The sequence below is a fragment of the Ursus americanus genome, chromosome 8, assembly GCF_024610735.1.
Source record: "Ursus americanus isolate L20-20 chromosome 8, mUrsAme1.1.p, whole genome shotgun sequence".
Classification (NCBI taxonomy): Eukaryota; Metazoa; Chordata; class Mammalia; order Carnivora; family Ursidae; genus Ursus; species Ursus americanus.
Window position 1 is genome coordinate 24,205,522 of NC_142134.1, and position 22,789 is coordinate 24,228,310.

At 38.3% G+C, this 22,789-nt stretch overlaps 2 protein-coding genes across 8 annotated transcripts in view; one reads left to right on the plus strand and one right to left on the minus strand.

Moving 5' to 3' along the window:
• Positions 1 to 16,839, plus strand: part of CCNI (cyclin I) — a 32,501-nt gene extending 15,662 nt beyond the window's left edge. For both annotated transcript variants that reach the window (XM_087864062.1, XM_045790117.2), the window contains 5 exons: positions 4,587 to 4,715; positions 8,030 to 8,104; positions 8,260 to 8,400; positions 8,675 to 8,905; positions 15,234 to 16,839. In XM_087864062.1, coding sequence (XP_087720188.1) covers positions 4,587 to 4,715; positions 8,030 to 8,104; positions 8,260 to 8,400; positions 8,675 to 8,905; positions 15,234 to 15,683 — 1,026 coding nt within the window. In that variant the 3' untranslated portion in view covers positions 15,684 to 16,839. The remainder of the gene's footprint in view (positions 1 to 4,586; positions 4,716 to 8,029; positions 8,105 to 8,259; positions 8,401 to 8,674; positions 8,906 to 15,233) is intronic.
• SEPTIN11 (septin 11) overlaps positions 16,619 to 22,789 on the minus strand; it is a 92,971-nt gene continuing 86,800 nt past the window's right edge. For 4 of the 6 annotated variants that reach the window (XR_015725438.1, XM_045790091.2, XM_045790071.2 and 1 more), the window contains one exon: positions 16,619 to 22,744. Coding sequence is in view for 2 of the 6 variants with exons in the window: in XM_045790091.2 (XP_045646047.1) it covers positions 22,729 to 22,744 (16 nt within the window). In the remaining 4 variants the exon portion in view is untranslated. The remainder of the gene's footprint in view (positions 22,745 to 22,789) is intronic. The other 2 variants (XR_015725437.1, XM_045790102.2) reach the window with 2 other exon arrangements.

The following is a 22,789-nucleotide window of genomic DNA, read 5'->3' on the forward strand; positions in this document are numbered from 1 at the left end:
TTTGCTGCTCTGGGTGTGCCGCTGTCTCTGTAACAGCCTGCTGCAAAATGAATGCTGAATGCTACTTTTACTTTTTGCCTTTTTTCGTAAAAATGAAAACCTTTGGATTTTTTCAGGTACTAAGGTAGGTTTTTAGTAAAAGCTAAGTGACAAACACGGACTTTTGAAATCGGGATACTTGTACCTCTTTTCCAGAATCTTGGTTCTGCAAAGCCTGGTTGTCCTAGGTAGATTTGAATACTTCAGAACAGGTGATGGTGGTGATGGTGGTGGTGGTGGTGGTGGTGGTGGTGGTGGTGGTGGTGGTTAATAAATAGCTTTTCTAGTTCTCAGCTGGAGTGTAGGTTGCTACCTACTCTATCATAGCCGAAAGCAGAAATGTAATTTCTTTTAAAATGTTGAACTTTACAGGTGTGACAAGAGAGGCTGTGGGAGCACAGGAAGGTACTTAGCCCAACTAGAGTTATTAGGAAAAGTGTGGTGAGGAGTGACCATTGAAATAGCTCTTGAAGGATAAATAATAAGGTAGGTAAAAGAGAGGGGGGTGTGTACCGACCAGAGGGAACAGTGTGAACAGAGGAGAAGTGATGCAATAAAATAGCATAGCAGGAGCAAGGAAGGACCATAAATACAAGTACTACTCTTACAGTATGAATTTTAAGGCAGAAAGTGATGGAAAGTGAGTGAGGCTGGAGAGGTAGGTCATAGGGATTTGTATGCCGCGCCTGGGGGATGTTCTTTTAGGTAATGGTGAGCCTTTTAGAATTTAAAGCTGGAGAGGATTTGTTTTTTAATGATCAGAATAGTGGTGTGTGGAATATAAAACCCTGTGTTTTACCAGGTTGGATCAATCCATTCTAAATTCTCTTAAGGATTAGTTAGTTGTTCAACTTACTGAGCTGGCTTAACCCTATTTGAGGAATCCATGTAAAAGAAAACAGATTCCTTGACCAGGAAGTACTGTCTAGGGGGGCCAGGCAGTTCTGCTTTCTTTTCTTCCTCCCGACCTTCCTTCTGAAACGGATCACTTAAGACAGGGAACTTAACTTTTGTAAAGCTATCCTGATAATATTACTGTTTAGTACATGTTTGAATTGATTTGAAAAAGTGATCTTAGTATGACTTCCCTAAGAGTGAGTCTTAAACTGTTAACCTTTTGTGGGGGGTTTTTTGTTGCTGCTGCTGCTGTTATTAATTTTGACGAGTGATGATAATACTATCCATGCAGGAATGCTTTCTTGGTCCTATTCCCATATTTTAATATAAGGTATAAGGTCCAAAGATTTGTCATGATCTCTTTCATAACTAGTTGTATTATAATTGGTTTAAAATAATTATTTGTATGTAGTATTTTGTAAATTTGTTTTTTTCTGGCATCATTAGAGCATCAGGTATTTTTAGAAGTGGGAAAGAACAAAACTAGTAGTTGAGTGCCTTTTGCATTCTATGTGATTTCTATAAGATGGATCATTTAGTTATAACCATGATATGGAAATCTCTGTGTATCTGTGTTCTCTGTGTTACGTACTCTTATAGCATATTATGTCCATCTTTTGTGGCACTTCTTTTTTTTTTTTTTTTTTTTTTAAGATTTTATTTATTTATGTGACAGAGAGACAGCCAGCGAGAGAGGGAACACAACAGGCGAGTGAGAGAGGAAGAAGCAGGCTCCTAGCGGAGGAGCCCTATGTGGGACTCGATCCCGGAACCCCGGGATCACGCCCTGAGCCGAAGGCAGACGCTTTAACGACTGCGCTACCCAGGCGCCCCTTTTGTGGCACTTCTTACAAGTATATGTTTGTTATCTGTTTAGTGTGAAACACCAAATAGGCACATTATATATAATTTGTCATTTAGCGATCTTTTTCTCCTCTATCCCCATTGTATGGATCTCTGAGCTGAAGGTGGAATTAATGGTGTTTTTGTTCCTCATTGGTACTCTGGATCATTTTTCTTTCACCTCCCTCAAGCCTCCCCAGTTTCATCAGATTCTATCACCATCTATTTCTCCTTGTGCAAATGTATTTCCTTATCATTGAGTTGTTTGGAAGGCTTGCTTAACATTACTTTTCTATTTGTTTGGCATTTTAGATAAAAGCTCGTGTTGGTAGGAATATAATTTCTCTTAATTTGTCTTAACCCTCTCCATTAAGAAGTATTGTAACTGCCTTCACTTCATTCCCAGGCACCTTTAGGAGCCCCTAGTCCAGAACTAGATTTTAAGGTAGCAGTTCAGGGCTCTGTGGGAAATGATGTATTGTAGAACCAATGACCATGCTAACAGCTCTGACTTAGGATCTAGTCGTCAGTTTGTGTCTGCTTCCTCTCATCTTTCTCAAGAAGCCGGAGCTCCAGACGATAATGTTTTGCCACCTTTTCCCGGCTGTTTGTGAGAGAGAGAATTCAGCTCCTGGCTCTAATAGCCTAACTCCAATTTCCTCTGTCATGTTGGACAGTAGTCTGTGCAGGACATAAATTCCCTTGCTACTCTCTGCACCCAGAACCTATCAAGCGCACAGCTTCAGTTTTGTGAACTGCCTGTGTTTCTTTTTGGTCAATGGAATTACACCACTGATTCTCCGAGTATCTGTTTCTAGCATTCTTTTTCACCCACCTTGATTTTATTTGCAAGTCAGAAGAGCTTGACAATAAGTTATTTCCTCCAGGTTGACATCATTCCTATGCATTAAAGTTCACAGGCTTAAAAAACGCTCTTTTTCATGTCTTTAAAATGATCACATCCTCTTCTCACTTTTTAACTTTTAAGATACAAGTTCGTTGCTATCTCTTATAAGAAGCTTTCATTCTACTTCCACGTGGGACCAAGTGCCTTTTCAGTGTGTTCCCTTAGCACCCTGTGCATACCTCTCTTTTACACTAAACATAGTTGATTGACATTTTCTGATCGTTTGCCTCATCTTGAGACTTTAGAAGTTTAAACGGAGTTTTTTATTCATCTTTGTATTCCCAGGACCTATCCTATGATGGACACTGAATATTTATTATTAATATGAACTGAATTAAATCTTTTGATTGTCAGATGTTTTCAGTTTATTCATAGTTTTAACACCAGCTTGGTGGTGAGATGTTAATGTGAGAGGTTGTAAGCCATTTTTATCTCAATTTCTTGTCAGTATTTCTTGCGCAGTCGTCTAGGGTCAGTATTTGACAAAAGGAATTGACTATAATGTGGATATGTGGCAGTTAACCTTCTGAAATACCAGTTATAACTGAGTTTAGATCTCGATGTAAAAATGATATGTGTGATTAGTTGGTTTGGCCAACACTAAGAAACACCTAAGTATGTTGTGCCAAAGTGAAATGTGACAGAGGAATTGGACAAAAAAATGCGGAATTAGCTTGCCAGTGCAATGGCAGAGATTAGAATGAGCACTAAATCATGTATTTCTCACAACACTAAAGAAAGCCAAGAGGAATGAGAGAAGAAATTCCAACTGAAATATCTCTTTGAGGGGATACATTATTAAGATATACGGCCCACCCTGCTTTCATAGCTCTTAATGTATCTCTCTGTGATACAAGAATTAATTTCATAAAATTGACCCAGAGTAATCAGGAGAGAGGTTTAAGCTATGGTCTCTCTACTTTCTGAGGAATGAGATAAAAAATATTTTTTAAAGGATTTCTGTCTAAAATGATTGTAATTACAAAGATGCAGTGCTTAGATTAAACCTTTATTTGTCTGGAACCCTTTTATTGAAAATACTTTTTTCCACTAATCACAGAGTCATTTCTGTACTCTGTTGTGTTTACCTGGTGAAAGTAGTTCTCATGAATCTGTTTCATTTATTATAAGTGTAGATTATTATTAGGTTAGTTTTATTTTGTATTTTTTTAAGGTGCCTGCAAAACTCAAGAGTAAAGATAGCTAAATCATTATTGCTTTAAAGTGTGTACCTTCTGAAAATTAAGCCTGTACTCAGCAGTTTAATATGTAGGAAGCAATAATGTTATATGTTTGTATAATAATATCTCCATTGGTAAATTAGGTGAATTTCCCCTTCAGTATTCTTCCATTATCTTTAAATGTGTAATTCATCTGTTGTCCCTGATATCTTTAACTTATTCCTGTTGACTTTAATTTTGTTTTTAATGGGCAGTCATTCTATTACCATACTCCATTTACATTTCCTAAGATGGTTTAATGGCTATTTGCTGCCTTAGAAAGAAATTCACTATTTTTTCTTATTCTCTAGAATTGGAAAACTTAATTCCAAAACTACTGTCAGTTGATAAGTGTTACCTAACTTTTAAAGTGTTACATTCCCTGAACACCTTAGTTTAATTAAAATATAGGTATATGGTGAGATGACATTGTGAAGATTTTATTTCATAAACAGTAAGGGAATATTGGATATTGATAAATTGCTGTGACCAGTACATAATGTTTTATAAAACTTCATTCATCTTAAGTTTGATAGATTTTAAGTAAACTTAAAAACATATTTTAACATATAAACGTATTCCATAGCATATGCTAACCTTTTAAGAGAGCATTCATTCTTGATGATAACTTGGAACTTCACTTGTTTATTTTTATTTTTATTTTAATTGTTCCCTTGTAGAATGTTTCTCCATCCCAGAGAGATGAAGTGATTCAGTGGCTGGCCAAACTCAAGTACCAGTTCAACCTTTACCCAGAAACATTTGCTCTGGCCAGCAGTCTTTTGGACAGGTTTTTAGCTACTGTAAAGGTAAGTATTTTAGGATCCACTTACACACAACCTCGTGTTTGAGCATTTGAGTGTTTTTATGCTAAAGCAGGGGCAATTAGTAAACATTCTAGAAAGTGAGAAGGAGTGAAAAAACTTGGACATGATCAATGTCTCTATAAGAAGGCATGATGTTTTCTATTATTGCTGTAAATTTTTAGAAATTGTATTCTGTCATTTTCTTTTTGCTACCGATATTCATAACATAATTATACTTAACCTATGAAGTTTTTGATTTCCTGATTTTAATACAAACCGTATATCACCAACAGAATGTTTAGTCATCTTTTAACACATTGGTGTACGAGATGCTATTGGTGAACTAGACTAGAAAAGTATAAGCCTGTTACACATTTTTTTCTGTCACTACTTATTGACTATACTGTGTTGTGTTTTGAAAATATATAAATACTTTATAGAGGCATACATTTGGAGTATAATAAGATGAACCGAGCATAAAATAAGTTTGGTATATTTTTGTTGAATGAAAGCATGCAAAAATACATGAATAAGTTTTATATTGTCTCAGTTGGTATGATATATCATTGGTTGTATTATGTGAAATTAGTCATAGTAGGCCCTGAATGGATTTAAATCAGAAAGTTAGCATTTATTTAATGGCAAGGCATGAAGAAGTAGAAAAGCAGTTCATTTGCTGTCATTTGTACGCCTAGGAATATGTAAGCTGGGGAAACTGTGAATTCAATGCTAAGGATACTGTACTCTTTTTTATTAAGTACGATAAATAGAAGTCAAAGAATTATGGTGTGGAAGAATTTGGATGGCCACTCAGTTATCTTTTTATGTTTCATACTTGTATTCTTAAAAGACTTAAAGAACCCTTAATTATAGTGATACTAATTGCCTGTAATTTAGGTTATCTGACATGTCTACTTTTTTTTTTTTAATGTTTTTTTATTATATTATGTTAGTCACCATACAGTACATCCCCGGTTTCCGATGTAAAGTTCGATGATTCATTAGTTGTCTATAACACCCAGTGCACCATGCAATACGTGCCCTCCTTACTACCCATCACCAGCCTATCCCATTCCCCCACCCCTCTCCCCTCTGAGGCCCTCAGTTTGTTTCTCATAGTCCATAGTCTCTCATGCTTCATTCCCCCTTCTGATTACCCCCCTTTCTTTGTCCCTTTCTTCCCCTACCGATCTTCCTAGTTCTTATGTTCCATAGATGAGAGAAATCATATAATTGTCTTTCTCTGCTTGACTTATTTCACTTAGCATTATCTCCTCCAGTGTCGTCCATGTTGCAGCAAATGTTGAGAATTCGTTCTTTCTGATAGCTGAGTAATATTCCATTGTATATATGGACCACAACTTCTTAATTCACTGACATGTCTACTTTTATCTCACTATCAAGTCCCTTCTTCCATCCTCCTACTATAGCTAACCTCCCTTTTGCAGAGAAAGATGAGTTTAAGCTTAGTGTCCTTTCTTGGTTTTTATGTTCCTCACAAATTATTAATGACCTTATTGTAGCTTCTGTCATAGAAAAGATTCTTACCTTATTATTAAACATTTTAAACAGATTTGGGGAAGTTTCTGGATCAGTTAGAGAATGCCAAGTATCTCATTTTTTTCATATTTTCTATTTAATGAGTCCTGTCATGTTATTAGCATCAGATTCTCTCACTTAGATGGTTGGTTAATCTATACTGAAACAATTAACCTAAAATGTATTCATAGTTTAAATAAAGGAACTTAAAGCAGACCATACAAGGCTGCAGCAGTGAATAGAGCCTCAATCCTAAGTGTGCAGAAGTAAGTGCTATGTAGCTCTTTAGAAGTATGGACCCTGAGCCCCGTCCCAGAGCTACTGAATCTGAATCTCTAGTTGGTAAGAGCTGGATGTCTGTATTTAAAGAAGCAAAAACAAACTGCACAGGCGACTCTGATGTACATCCAGGAATTAGAACCACTCTTTGTTTAAAAAAAAATCACACTTGCTATTGGGATTCTTTTTACTATAAAATTTATTGGTGCCTTTGATTTAGGAGTTGCATTACCTACCTTGAGCTGTTAACTGTTGGGCTCTTCTTTGTAGTGAACTCTGATTATCTCAAGGATTTGACCTGTTGTACACTTGGGGAAATAAGGGATCCTGGAAAACTGTCTTAGCTACAAGATCTGCCTTCACTTCCTGTATCACTTGTGTTGTCCCTAACTTCTGAGACATAATAGACATGACGGTATTTTTGGAAGTGCTTTCTGACCCATAATGTCTGATTAATAATAATGATTAAATAAAAATATTGATAGTTTTGAACCAGCATTTATTTTTCATGTAGGCAGAGAACTAGAAGTTCCTAGACAGTATGCCACTTACACTGAGGCAATGTCACTGGTGTGTTTATTAAATAAGTTAGCTAATCAAGGCCACATCAGGCCATCATCAGAAGGTTTCCCCAATTTCACAGGAATGTAATATTTAAATATAAAATAAATATCAAAACAGGTTTTCTTTGTGTTATGTAACTTACCTCTGTATCATTCAATGTAATTGGACTTAATCGTTCTGGTTATTTAAAACTGGATTCTGATGCTGGGTTTGGCAAACCCTTATTTTGTTAATAAGGTAGAAAGTCGTTCTACCTTACCATAGACAAGGAAAACAGGCAAATTCAAGCCCTCTCCTATGCATGTCAAACCCTTTAGAAAGTTTTTTCCCCCTACTAATTGATTCCGTATGAATGTAGGAGCCTTTCATTCTCACCATGGAACTTGAATATATACTTGTTATACAATTAGAAAACTTCTGCTTCCCCGTTAATACCCTTTAGTTTTGTTTTTTTTTTAAAGCATCTGGGATAGGTTTATAGTCTTTTTTTTTTAATATTGTCTTCTTTCTCTTTAATTCCCCTAACATCTAGTATGTTAATATTACTGATATAAGAGGTAAAGAGAGTAAAACTAGCTTACAGAATACACACAAGTACAAATATATTTTTAATTTTTGGAATTTTATTTATTAAATAAATTATCTTCTAAAATTAAGTTCTTCTCTGCTAGATAGAAATTTAGCTTTGGCTAACTAGCATTGGTTGAACTTTTAACAACGTAATATCTTAGTATTTTCATAGAATATAATTATGGCTAAGGTTGCGAAGTTAAAAGTTAGCCCTGGTCTTAGAAAGCAGTAGGTGGGAATCATATTAATTATTCCTTAGAATTTTGTGCATACTTGTCTCACGTGCATATCTAGTTTTTAAAAATAAACTCTTTTAACTGTTTGAAAAACACTGAAGTTGCTTTTTTCCCTCTTCAAAATTTTAGGCCCATCCAAAATACTTGAGTTGTATTGCAATCAGCTGCTTTTTCCTAGCTGCCAAGACTGTTGAGGAGGATGAGGTAAATATTTTCCTTTAAAAATTAGTTATGTCTCTTTCTTGAAAATTTCTCTCCATTTATTAACTTGCTTTCTGTTTACCAGAACAAAAATTGAAAATTAGTTTATTTTTTTTCTCTCCTCTTCACTCTGCCCCATTGCGCTTTGCTTTGGACAGAGAATTCCAGTACTGAAGGTGTTGGCAAGAGACAGTTTCTGTGGATGTTCTTCATCTGAAATTCTGAGGATGGAGAGAATTATTCTGGATAAGTTGAATTGGGATCTTCACACAGCTACACCATTGGATTTTCTTCACATTGTAAATATACCTAATGTCTCTTAGTTTCCTATTGGAATATGTAGTCTTAGTAACTTAGAAAAGTAGACTGCCTACTCATTTGTTTTGTTGTGATTTTTAGAAAAAGAAAAATTAGAAATTAGGATATTATACTATATCAAATTTCATGAAGCTAAAATTAAAAACTTAAGAAATTGAGTAATACCTGAGGTTACATCAATTTCTGTACATAATTTACCTAAAACTTTAAGTAAAACTAGTATGATGTTCTTGTGATTTTTTTTTTTTTTTTCAGTTCCATGCCATTGCAGTGTCAACTAGGCCTCAGTTACTTTTCAGTTTGCCCAAACTGAGCCCATCTCAACATTTGGCAGTCCTTACCAAGCAACTCCTTCACTGTATGGCCTGCAACCAATTTCTACAATTCAAAGGATCCATGCTTGCTCTGGCCATGGTTAGTTTGGAAATGGAGAAACTTATTCCTGATTGGCTTCCTCTTACAATTGAACTGCTTCAGAAAGCACAGGTAGGTGTCAAAGCAAGTGTTCATTTTAAGTTCATCTCTTACTGGGGGTTATTAGATGATTATAAAACTAAGAGACATCTAATCTTGTAATGGCAAACCACTTTGAAGAGACAAGAGTGAAGTAATACACACTTTAAACTTACGGGTTAGGTGAACTTTTTTCTCTTCTGAAGCTTAGATAGTATTTTCTTGCTTTTCAGCCCTTCTTCTAGGTTACTTAAAATCTTTCTTAAAGAATCTTGAAGAATTAACAAGATTCTGTATATAATACATTGTCCTTTAGTTTTGTACTAAGAACCTTCCTAGCTACATTTGTAGGTTTCATCATAGTACTTCTTTCTATGTTTCACTTATTTTCTAAAAGATAAATTTAAAACGTAAATGGCAAGAAGTTGCTTTTTAGACAAGCAAAGAATTTATTGTTGGCTAGAAAGTGAAGTATTTGTACTAGACTTTGGCAGGTAGAAGCTGTCTTTTTGAAAGAGGTTTTGTCCTGGTAGTTCCTATTATTGCCTAAGATTATTCCATTACTTCTATCTGCAAATTGGCATAAAATGTTATAGGCCAGTTAAATTTTTTTATCAACTATCTATATAAAATGCAGGAGTTTTAATGGAGAAAATTCTCACTCAAATGGAAAGTTAGTAAATGTGCTGTATGTTAGCAACTACTTTGAATAAGCTTTTTGGTTCTAATCATGTCACCAAATAGAAATTAAAAGTTTACATCTGCTGCAGACCATACATACTCCTCTGCCAACTGAGTCTGTAAAAGACTTATGAATGTACTTACCTTTTATACATCCCTATTTATTATTTGGTAACAGTTATTCTGATTTATTTTATCGGATTTTATTTAGAGAAAAGACTTAAATTCTGAGCTTAAGTAATTACATTTTATAATAAAATAAAGAACTAATTTTGGCAAAGAGCTGCAGTTACTGAACTTAAAAAATTAGAGTACTATAAAAGAAAAATCGAATAATACTTAAATTTGGTGTGTTATAAGATATCTCATAGATACGAACTGTACAAGTTAGCAGACATGTAAGTACCTCAGTACTGCCTCTCAGCTCTGAGAATTTCAGACCCTAGTCTGTGAGCAGAGAAAGATTGAGGGTCTTTTTCATAAAAAGGCTGATATGATCAGAGCAATATATTAGCTAGAGGCCCATTCCTCTTCTGTGTGCTTTGTTCCCCTGTTTTTAGCGTGGCTCGGCTTGTTGTACATCCCCGGGACAGGCTTAGGATGTTGGTTGTAACACAGGCTGTTTCTCCTTTACAAGGGAGATACTTTTTTTTAATAGCATATCTTAGATTGTTATAATTGAGAAGTACTTCCACTGAAATAAATGCTATAGTGAAAATAAATTCTAGGAGATAGTTGCTATTTAGTGAGAATTTTTAGAAATTATCATAAACCACCATATAACAATAGTGTGGCACAGGAAATTTACATTCCTACCTATAGTGTTGTTAAGTGAAGTTGAATATTAATCATTTACATGAGACTGTGGAAGTGGGGGAAGGGATATTAAGAGAAAACCTCTACATTTCATTTTGCATTATTTTATTGGAACAACTGACCTGTTTAAATGCTCTGACTTGGTCTCTGTGTCTATTCCCAAAGCCAGTACGGAGAAAATTTTCTATATGAAGGGTTCCTCTCACAAAGAAAGGACAGACTTTGAAGCATAAATAACGACTGTTGTAAATAGCATTTGTATTCGGTAGCTTTGAGAGCTTGTTCTCTACTAAAAAAAATACCGGAGAATATGCTTATTCTCTTTCATTAGTCTTCTGGTGTTTTGGTGCTGTAAGAAGAATGTTCACTGAAATTTGTTCCCTTCTTATTGAAGGAGTATTACAGACTTCAAATTTGAAGGAATCTCCTTAGAAATCATTTCATTCAACTCCTCTTTATTTTAAAACTGCAGTTCAGGGAACTTGGGACTTTCTCAGACACACTGGACTGCTTAGTAGAGAACCAGTGCTTTCCCATACACACCTTAAAGATTTAGTTTGGTGGTTTTCAGAGTTTCTTTTAGAACTAGAATCCTTCCCTTGACTCCAGCAAAATCTTGTACACACACAATCCCAGAATTCAAAGTTAGGAAAGTAATACTTTCTAATATATTTGGGGCAGAGACCTATTGGGCACAGTCTTAATCCACATGGCCTCTTCCCTTCTGCAAGCTGTTTGGACATAGTTTGAAAACCAGTGTTCAGTTCTCTTATATGAGAGAAACATTTATTGAAAATTTATTGAAAAATCTATGATCTAGGCACTGGGGTACAGTGATTGTAAAAAATGGAAAAAGGCCTCTGCCCCATGTAGTATTCAAATTATAATGGAGAAGGTAGTTAAAAACAGTATCACAGACTTTGGGACTTGGTCTTAACAGTTCCCCAAAACCACCTGGGACTGATCGCCGACGTACGTGACCCAAGCCTGATAGATCCTGATTCTTTAAGGCTCAGTGCCATCTCCGCTCAGTTCACCTGTGTTTAGTAGGAATACCAGGTCTAATGTCTTTGTAATTAGATGTGTGATAAGGTCATATAATATCAGATATTCCTCCTGGATTCTTGGTTTTAGTTCAGGAAATTTTTGCAACATTATTGGTGAGATCATGCCAGAATTACTTCTGACGTGTTCCCTAGTGTCCTGGTTTGAGAGGACTACCAGTGTCCATCACGGATATTGCATGCTGCAAGGGGGCCACTATCACTGGCTCTGCCTTTGTTCCCCCCGGACTGCAGACCAAGTACAGTGAGTGTTCCTGGTTTGAAAGGCAGACTTCGCTCCTAGTTGCGCACCCCTGCTCCTCTTCGCTCCTGCGCTGCCTGTTGGTCACTGTTCTGGGATGGCCACCCCTCTTTCTCTTATCCCTTCTTTCCTTCTCTACCTCTGTAGCTATACTCACATCCTCCTCTTTCTGACTAGTGTGACCCACTTCGAGAACCTCAGGATGTTAATTCTACTGACTGAATGTGGTGGTTTCCCGAATCCCTAGCTAGACAATTGTCAAAGTAGATGTTCTCAGCTGTAGCGTAGTTTCCAACTAGAGTGGGGACTTAGAGAAGCAGGTCTTCCCCCACCAGGGTCCCCCAGTTCTTGAGGGTGCCGAAGGTCAGACTGCTGCAGCAGGTGTGTTCAGTGCTTTGTGCTGTTTGTCTTACCTGGGGCCATCGGAACCTGTCGTGTATGTCCTGCTCTTCTGTGCCCCCTGCCTGTCAGTAACCCATCTGGATGTCTGCCCTGCAAACTTCCTGTGCTTTCTGCCCCGCCTTCCTTGGCGAGCTACATTACAGTTGTGTTTGTTTTTCTAGCAAGTGTTACTTAAAAATGGTTACCATTATTTGAAATTTGGGGAGATAGTCTTAACATCCCGCAGTTAGAATGAGTTCATTTAGTTTCATTAGAGGACTTGTTGTCTGGTGTCTGAGGTTGTGGTAATTCCAGTTTATGTGCTTATTTTGTTTCCTCCACTGGATCTCAACAAGGGTCGTACTCGATTTGTTTACTTAACAACTTCAGGTAATAGAAGGAATTTTCTTTTGAAGTTTTATTTTGGACAAAGGATTTAGCTGGATGGAAATAGAGTTCATATAGATGGTGTTGATTTTCTTGCTCTGTTATTTTCTAACATAGAGTTGACTCTTGAACAGCACAGGTTTGAACTGCACTGTATAGTACCCTGCTGTAAGTGGGTTTACTCTTCCTTATGATTTCCTTAACATTCTCTTTTCTTCAGCTTTACTCTAAGTATATAATACATATAACATACAAAGTATGTGTTACTCGACTGTTTATAAGGTCAACAGTAGGTTATTAGTAAAGTTTTTGGGGAGTTGAAAATTAGATGCAGATTTTCAACTGTGGGAGTTGGTGCCCCTACCCTATGTTGTTCAGGGGCCAACTGTATAACTTTCTGTTAACTTTTGCACAGAGAAAGATTGTAGTAGTTCAGTCTTCCTCTTACTTGAAATGTATGTCTTTTTTCAAACCATTACCATCTGTGTGAACTCTACTTTGTAGGATTCTGCTGTGGTATTATGCCCAAAGACCAAGGCATTAGAATAGTCATGATAGGGGCACCTGGGTGGCTCAGTCGTTAAGCGTCTGCCTTCTGCCCAGGTCATGATCCCAGGCTCCTGGGATCGAGCCCCGCATCAGGCTCCCTGCTCAGTGGGAAGCCTGCTTCTCCCTCTCCCCCTGCTTGTGTTCTCTCTCTCGCTGTGTCTCTCTCTGCCAAATAAAATCTTAAAAAAAAAAAAAATTCATGATATTTTTACTTTTCTATGCCTCTATTAGTCATTTGCTAAGGAACAGTTTGTTAAAGTAGGTACTTTTCAGAAATAATTTTTATACTGTAGCCTTTTTTTTCACTTCTCAATTTCTTTCATTTCTCTTACCTCCCTTTTTTAGGCTTCTTGAAATACTGACAAGGGTACCTATCTCCCTAAAGAACTTTAAAGCCCCATCCCCTCCACTGTGTTTTTTGTTCCACTGTTTCTAGCGTGGCTCAGGTTGTCTGCATCCCTGGGACGTGATAAGCCCTCGCCTACAGTTGTAAGCTTAATAGTTGGGGACTATCTTTAAGTATTATGAATTCTTTTAAGGGAAAAAAAGAAATTCTAAGACTGGCTAGTAGTATTTTACCCTTAGGGTGTTATCTAGGATCTTTCAAGTAAGGAAAAAAATCAGTGAACCAAATCGTAGAAATTAAAAATGGTCATTTTCATGTATTTTTTCTGATAATTTTAGGCATTTTAACATTTGTACTTGTGATGATAACAACTGCCTTCCATTCTTCTTTCCACTGATACTTTTCCTGGGTAACAAGTAATGAATATTTTTAGAGATAAAAACAGTCTTGTGACCAAATGTGTTCGTTCTTGGGATCATGCTATTTTCCTTTATTTTCTCTGTGGTATTGCCAACAGTCAAGCGGTGTGGTGTAGGTGGTATAGGGTATGAATAAGATGTGGTTAAGAAATGTCCAAAAATACTTATAAAATACACAAGACTGGAAAGTGATCCCTGGTGGTTAATAGTCTAAGTAGGCTTCCTGGAGATGGTGGCATTTAGCCAGACCTGGAAGGAATAGGTAATACAGTTTCAACAGGTAGAAATAGGATGAGCAGGAGTAGAGTAAGAAAGGACAAGACTTGCACCGAACAGAGAGAGCAGGCCTGTTTGGCAGAAATGGAGAGCACAGTTTGGGATGTGCCGGGAAATAAGCCTGAAAAGGGTTGGGGTCAGATTGTGGAGAGCCTTATACCAAGCTAAAGAGGTTAGCTTATTTCTGGTAGGCTTTGGGGTGCCACTGAAATATTTGAATGGGGGAGAAATGTATGTTGCTAGAGGAAGATGACTTTAGAGCTATAATTATAGGGCAAGTAGGAGAGACAGAGACTAAGGAGTAATTGTACTCTTTACCACAGGTAAGATTTTGAAAGCCTTCCTTACGTAGTCATTGTGCGAGAAAAGAAACTTGGGGAATAAAGATGAATACGATATAATGCCTGCCTTTTGGGAGCTTATAGTCTATAAAGGAAAATCTAAATGGTTAAGTTAGATTATTTTAATACAATGTGGTGTATGATGACAGGTTGAAATAGAAACAGATGACCCTGGAACTTGGGTGTAGGGGCCAGGGGGAATCAAGAGTAGCTTCAGATGGGATACCTGAACTACCCTGAAGGATAAGAAGGAATTAGTGAAACCTCCAAATTAAAAACATTTGTTAACATTGCTCAAGCGTGCTATTTTCCACAAAAATATAATTTATCAAAAGTTCCGATTTGCTGTTTTAAAAACAAAATAAATTGTTTTAAATTTTTAGCCAGATGATCTTCCCCATCCCTTCAATTTTTTCATGCCTCTAGATTTTTCCCTAAATTGTTAACGAATTTTGTGTTTATCTGTTCCTTTGTCTTCATGAAGAGATTAGAAGAGGCAAAGAGGGTGAGGTGAAAGGTCTTCTAGATAGAGGGAATAGACTGAACAAACGTAGATGTTGGATATATACAATGAACAAAAGAGAATAGTTTGTTTTCATGAAGATGTTCAGCATATAATTGCACATACAGAACTTAAGCTCCAAAGAGTCTGACATTAGAAGTACAGATTTGGACACATTTCCTAAGATGATGCGTAGGCCGGAGGGATAGATGAGGTGCAGGTAGAAGGTATGGGGAGAGAAGAGAAAGCTGCGGAAGACAGAGGGCACAGAGAGGGGAAGTGGCCAGCAAAATGACAGAGGAGTCTACATTAATAATTACATGATCAACTTTGTGGTTTTTCTCCCCTCCTGACCCAGATGGATAGTTCCCAGCTGATCCACTGCCGGGAGCTGGTGGCGCATCACCTTTCTTCTCTGCAGTCTTCCCTGCCTCTCAATTCCGTTTACGTCTACCGTCCCCTCAAGCACACCCTGGTGACCTGTGACAAAGGAGTGTTCAGATTACATCCCTCCTCTGTCCCAGGCCCAGAATTAGATTTCTCCAAGGACAACAGCAAACCAGAAGTGCCAGTCAGGGGTGGAGCGGCCTTCTACCAGCGTCTCCCCGCTGCCAGTGGGTGCAAGCATACCTCTGCTAAACGCAAAGTAGAGGAAATGGAAGTGGATGACTTCTATGATGGAATCAAACGGCTCTATAATGAAGATAATGCTTCCGAAAATGTGGGTTCTGTATGTGGCACTGATTTATCAAGGCAAGAGGGACATGCATCCCCTTGTCCACCTTTGCAGCCGGTTTCTGTCATGTAGCTTCAGGTGTTACCTTTAAGTGCAAACTGAGGTAGACTACTCTGGGAATGGGAACATGGGAAAACCGGGAAGGGCTCGATAAAGGTGTATTACCTTACCAGGCCGATTTGAAGTGAGCCAGAAAAATACCCCATTTACTTGTGTGGCAAATTATAATCAACATTATCTAACCATTTAAAGACCAAAAAGAGTGTAAAATTCAAAAGATCCAAATTTTTTTAAAGTAAAAAAAAACTTTAGTAGTCTTTGTCAGTTCCATCCTTTTCTCTGCTAAAATGTAATGGAGATTGACCCATCTCAAAAATTCATATTTGTTGTTTTTTTCAAGTTCCAAAATCCATAGCTGGCACACCCTGTCTGCAGCATCCTGATTTAACTCTCCTCGTTTTTGCTTGCTGCTTTATTGAGTACGTAATGAACTTTATGCATGTGGATCTATAGCCTGACTGCCACTGATTACGAAACCCTTAAAATCATTTTTTAGCAATTTAGTGAATAAATTATTTCAGTGACAGCCATGTTTAATCCATGATTCAAATGACTCTGAAAAGGGTACTTCAGAATTACCCCATATGAATGAGAGGTGGTAATAGAAAAAGGACTGGCATTACCACATTGATTCTGTATTTGTCTCATTTCAATTCCTGGAGTTTGGAAACAAAATTACTGTTTTCATTTTTGTTTATCTTAAATTGGAGCTTAAAAGTGGCATGTAATTAGGACACTCTTAGATTTGTTGAAAGCATTTTTGACATTTGTATAAAAGACTTTGTGATAAAGTTAATATATCCAGGTGCTCACCAAAGAAACATGTAACAACTAAGGCTTCGGTTTTTTTGTTTTTATGGTTTTTTTTTTTTTTTTTTTTTTTTTTTTTGGTAACTGATCGGTTTTCACTCACTATAATCAGTAGGAGAGACTGTCTAGATGTTGGGGCAGCTCTATGATTGGGGTCTGTAACATGTAATAACTGAATTCAGTACCCAAGATTTACGTTAAGCTATTAGTATTTTCTTGATGGAAGTTATTCACCCTACCTGTATTTCTCTCCGTGACTTCCGGATGCTGAGCTCACTGTGCAGTCTGGAGAAGGTATTGCAGTCAGAACCGTGTACTGATGAGAAAAGCCTCTGGTAGCAATAAAAGTTGTCCTTAACCTTTGTATCTTTAACTTTTTTCTGCTTGCAGAGTGGTACAAGTTCCTGATTGCCAGACACTGCTGTCGCAACTACAGCAATGATAAAAATCCCAAATACATGCTCACAGAAAAGAACATAAAAAGGGGATTTAAGTGTGACTGAGGGATGTAGGTTTTGACGTAAGAATTTTTCTTTTGTGTCCTTCTCTCACCTTCCAGATAGTAAATTTTCATCTGATGGGAACACTGTGAGGTGAGAGCAGGCCAGTCTTGGCATCGCATCACCGACTATTCCAAGATTTGGAAACTTGTGCTTTATGGGTAGTTGTCTGGTGTCTCCTGACGCTTAGAAAGCCTGTCATTCCATGAAGCCTCCACAAAGGCAAGGGAATAAACTTTATGGTCGGGCATAAATTACTCTCTAATCTTCAATTTAACAGAAAAAGTGCATCCCCCGACTCAAAGATCAGACTACAGTGAAGCAGCTAAGTAATTTTCATTCAGTTTGCAAGACGGTATAAACTTATCTGTGGAGAACTGAGTATCTTTTCTACAAATGAGTTATTAGTTGGGGGGGACTGAGAAGGGGGAGTGCTCCCCAATGCCAATAAAAAGATAAAACCGATTTGTTGGCAATGTTCCTGACACAGCCTTTGGCTAGAAGGAAGCTAGCTAGAGCTTAGCTATTCACTCGGCCCAGCTGACGAGACGGAGCTTAACATTTCCACCGTTGAGGGAATTAAGACATTGGTGTCTGCCCCCTAAGAAGCAGCATTTCTTTTCTCCTATGTTAGAAACAACATGTGTGTGCGTCCTCTGTGCTCTCCATACCTGGATTTTCAAGCTTCCTAATGGACTCATTCTGGGGTTCCTGAAATAAAGTCAGTCATGCTTGAGCACTGCTGCCCAGAGTGGCACAGTGGCCTTTCACTGAATGCGATTACGCTGCTGACTCTTGGCCGACGTGGTGAGGAACTTATCTTCATCCTCAGTTTGTACATTTTCAACTGGAAAGGGAAGATATTGTGCCAACTGTTCTCACAACCATCCTGAAAGATTGCATCCCGGGTCTGCATTAGCAAGTCGAGGGTCAGAGAATTGTCTAATGCCACATAGCTAAGACTTTTTAACAAGGTTCCATTTCTAACTCCAACCTTTACCCCTTATATTTGCTAACATGAAGTTTTGTCTAACAATTGTTACTTCTGAAGCCTTCAAAATTCTAGAAATTAGCCTTTAAAAATTGTTAATAGGAGGTCTCCTATCTATGCCCGGTGTTGTTTTGAGCTTTGGCCACTAGGTGGTGCTTCTAGGAAAATAAAGCATCTTTTTAAGTTTGGGGGAAAATTCAGTTACTTAGGCTTACTGCATGAGAATGAGCAGTTGAACACTTGTTTCTTGTTGCCAAATGTTAACATCATTTGCAGTTACAAATTCACATCATTTTAGGTACAGGGGGCCTGTGTATCTGGGACTCGGAAAATGAGCACGATCTGCCATAGTAGGGGGCGGATTGTGTCCAGGTAGGTCTCATATCAAAAACAAAAACAGAAGCAGTTTTACAAAATGAATCCTAATTTTTCTGAGTTACCTAGTCCTGCAAAATAACCTAGAAATGCAATTGAGAAGATTTGTTTCCAAGTCCCCAAACCTTGTTGCTTTCAGTTTGAGTTGGATTTGTCCAAATTCATCAAGACAGAAAAGATGAAGTACAGGCTTAAACAGCATAGGTTGTATCAAAAATTAAAAGCTTTCACCCACCATAATGAGGAGTTGTTCTTAACGATATACTATTATGCCTAAGACTCCCTCTCGCCATCTCTGGGTTATTGAAAAGGCATAGTAAGAGGTAACCAAGAATGTCTTACCAGAGAAATTTGGGAAAAGCTCACATCTCATTTTTAGTTTCCAGGAGCTTCTGAGTTAAGGATAAAATGGGAAAAACCTCTCCCTTTCTCTTGACTATAAAGTACAGTCTTCATAGTGTATCAAATGCCAGAACTGATCTTACTGTGTTACACAACAGTAGGGCAGTAGAAAAGTATAGGCCAAGTGAACTGGTTCTCATTTCTCAGAAACTGCTTGTTTTCTTAGGCAAGAGGACACTCTAGAATGAAGGGCAACCGTAAGCAAGCAACCACTGAAAAGCAATTTGGGCAAGGTGGGAGGAGAGGGCTTTTGCTTTTCAGAATACAATCTGTCTAGCAATTTAGCATAGAAAGGGCTTACCTTTTCTTTTGCTCCAAAAATTTGCTATGTTCATGAAGTGCAATTCCTAGTGTTTGGCTACATCATCAGCATCTAATGTAGGCCTGGTACAGTACAGAGAATGAAGTACTTGGAAAGGGAGAGAGGAAGGGAGTGGGGAGGGTGGATGGATGGATGTAAAGGCGAGGAGAGCTGGAATGGCATCCTCACAGTTCGGAAAGCGTTGTACAGAGAATGCTCGGGTGAGCCAAACTCTAGCATGTTATTCTGCACTCCCTTCCCCATGCACATTTCATGTGTCTGCTTGTGTATGTGTGTGGATCGTGGGGAGGGCAGGGACCAACCTCATTATAATAGCCTCTGCTACCTCTGATCTAAGTGCTGTAGTTCTGAAGGAGTTTCCACAGTGGGCCAAAATGCCATTCAACTCAGCACTAGAGGTAACTGACTGGGGGCAGATGTGAGATCTTCGTTTGTGCTTCATACAGTGCTCCACTGACCACCGGAAGATGTTGTGTACAGCTACTTCTCAGAATGGGAAGACTGGAAAGGGAGGTGAGTGGATACATAGGCTCACAATTAGTCTTTTCAAATTAACACATTAAATCCCTTCACCAGCCAGGGGAGTTTCAGCTACTTGTTAGAAACCGTTCTGAAAGCCAGATGGTATCCATCCCAAGGACTAAATGCCATGGTCCTAAGAACTCAAGTACAAGGATCTTCAAAGTGATCCACACTGACATCACTGTCAGTCTCCAGGGTGGGAAGATGACAGTCCTCTGCAAAGCAAAAGGTTTTGTGTAGAAACACCATTTAAATACAGTGAAAATTATGTACTGAGTTTTTCAGATATCCAGAACTGTTTACTTATAAGCTGGGCCAATAGGCAAAAACCATCATTAACTAAGAGGGGAGTTTCATGTTTAGATACAGTTGATGGGGGGAAGCTTGGCCTAGCATATTGGGAAGATGACCTGATTTTTTTCTGCTCCACCAGCTCAGCAGATGCTGATTCAGAAGATCTGTCCTTTACATACATGCTGTGCCCATCTCAAGCAGACCGTCTAGACTACACTTGTCACAAGCAATAAGGCAGTATATACCTGAAATCAAGTCATACTTTATAAAAGAAAGACTGAATGAAAAATAAAAAGCCCATTACCCATGGAAAATGGTTCAGATGACTCAGTGCTTGCTTTGCTTTTCCACAATCTAGCTTGGGATAAGCAAATCATTATTATTGATGATAATTAGCACTGGGATGGTTTTGCAGCTCTTGGTTGGTTAGCCAGAACTTGAGAACCGATCAGTTTTATCAACACCCGAGAAAAGGAACCACTCTAAGTAAAATGCCAAATCAACGGGGAGGATGGTGCACTTGACCAGTGGTGTCCGTGATCAGCTTTCCCTCGGTAGTTGAACAGAGGCCAACCTACTTAGAGTAACCTGTTCCCCCACACTTCCTCTAACCTGGCCAAAATGGGAGAGTAAAAGGGAATAGCAACACTAGACTACACATTTCTCTACTTATAGAAAAAAAGGTGCCTGATTTGATTTTTAAGTATTGCTCAAAACATGTCTTTACAACCTGATGCAGAATTTGCTTTTAAAATGAGTGATGGGGTTAAGTTCATATTAAAATACTAAAAATCCAATTATTGTACTTAGTGCTTACAGTGGTTTCACACAAAAGGGTGTTTCTGTTTGACTTAACAAAAATGACACGTCATGCTCTGGCATCAGTTAAGGAGTTGGTACCCACCCATCCGCCCCCAAGCCACTGTGACATCACTAGCAGATTTCTACCTTTATCGATTATAATGTAATATGGAGGGGATGGCTCTTGACGCTTCTATTTTGAGCATTTTGTGTCTCAGAGGAACCTGACTTTATTGCATTTGATTACAGTATCCTTCTAAGAAATCCTCTTGCCAGCATGCTCACCCAGTTGCTCTAAATGACCTCTTTCTAAGAAGCAAGCGACTCAAGAGGCAGGGACTGTAGCTGTGTCATTTCACCTTTCAGCAGAAGCCTATGTCACCATTCTCAAATAGAGGGGAACACTCCAGAGGGTCTTCACCAAACACAACCCATGCCACCAATAGTATTTTTACGGCCTTCCTAATATGGGGCTGAAAAATGATGGCAATAAGCAAAGACTATCGACAAGTAATGAAATTATAAGGTAACTTAAAATGCATGTTCATGCTCTAAAATAGAATTGATTTGAAAGTCGTCCCTTGGTTATGAACACTGCCCCTGAGAGGGGACTGCTAATAAAGTAACAGCCTTGTGTCTATCCAGCACCTCACAGACAGGTCGGCATTAGAAACCACAGCCTCAACTGCGAGAGAGAGAGAGAGAGAGAGAGAGCGTGTGTGTGTGTGTGTGTTGGGTGTATTTTAAGTAAATTCCAGCAGATTTTTTTCACAGACATGGTCGAGAAGGCCACCTGGGTGACTGAGAGGACAGCATGGACCAGAACCACTGTAATGATGCTCCTGTCGGACAGGCTCTATACTTCCCTGGGGTTCGTCCCCATGGTCCGGATCAAGGTAAAGCACAGCTTCCCAATAAATAAATAAAAAGGCAGGGATGGGCCAGAAAGTTATTTTAAGGTACCTTTAAGTATAAATTGAGTCTTGAGGCAGAAAGGTCCTCTACCCAACACTGACACATTTTAAACATGATTAAGACTTGTAGGTCAAAACCCCAGTGACAGCAGAGGGATTTTTGGGGGGTTTTTTTGGTTGTATCTGAGATGAGAGATTCTTAAACAATTCTGTGACTTAAATTTCACTTAAATATCCCCTTGAACTTAAAACTGGCATAATTTTGATATCAAACTAAGTTTGAATAACCAATACATAAAACAGAACCAGCTAACTGGAAAAAAAATTTTTTTTTCCAAAACAGAATCCCAAACCCAAAACAACTTATATAAGGGATGCAGGTCACAGAAAAAGAGTGAAATAAAACAGTGGTTCCTGAATGTAAAGGAAGGATGCCCACTTCTTTCTCTCAAGAGGCAGATGGTCAGCTGAAAAATAAGAACATTGCATCAATAGAACACTCCAAATAAAAAACTGCAGCCATCTCTGTTCATGCAGTATCAAAAGTTAAAAAAACAAAAACAACCCCCAACTCCAAAACAACCCATAAAACTAACAAAAGGAAGGAGAATGTTGCCCAGATCTTATGACCTGATTGATGGCTGAGGGTCCTGGCGGGGCTGTTCAGAATGTCGCTCATGGGACAGGGAGGTCTGGAGTTACCATGAGATCGAGTTTGTGGCCCTGCAGGTGCTGACCACCTCAGGGCATGGTACGTGCTGTCTTCAGTCTGTGAGTTCGCGGACCAGCAGCTTCAGGAACATGACAGCTAAGCAAGAGGATCCCAACACATGGCTACCTTGGGTCTTGGCCCAAGTTCTGTCTTTCACTCAATTTCCTTTTAAGCATTATTAAGTATTACTGTTTTTGGTAGTGAAAAGTCACTTTAGTAACCACTATGGGCAGTGGTTTGTAAACAGACATTGACAAATACAAACAGCAACGCAATATTTGACCCGGACTTTAAAAGAATAGGAGGCGATGGTGGAAATGAGGTAACTCTTCCCCAACACGTGTGTACAGACAGCTCCTGCTCTTCTAATGCTCTATGTCCATTAGGAGAGAGTAGGGCTTGTCAACAGGATGGTTACATAAAGAAGAAGCTACAGAAGAGAAAAAAGAAAGATTCAGATTCAAATTTGATTCTT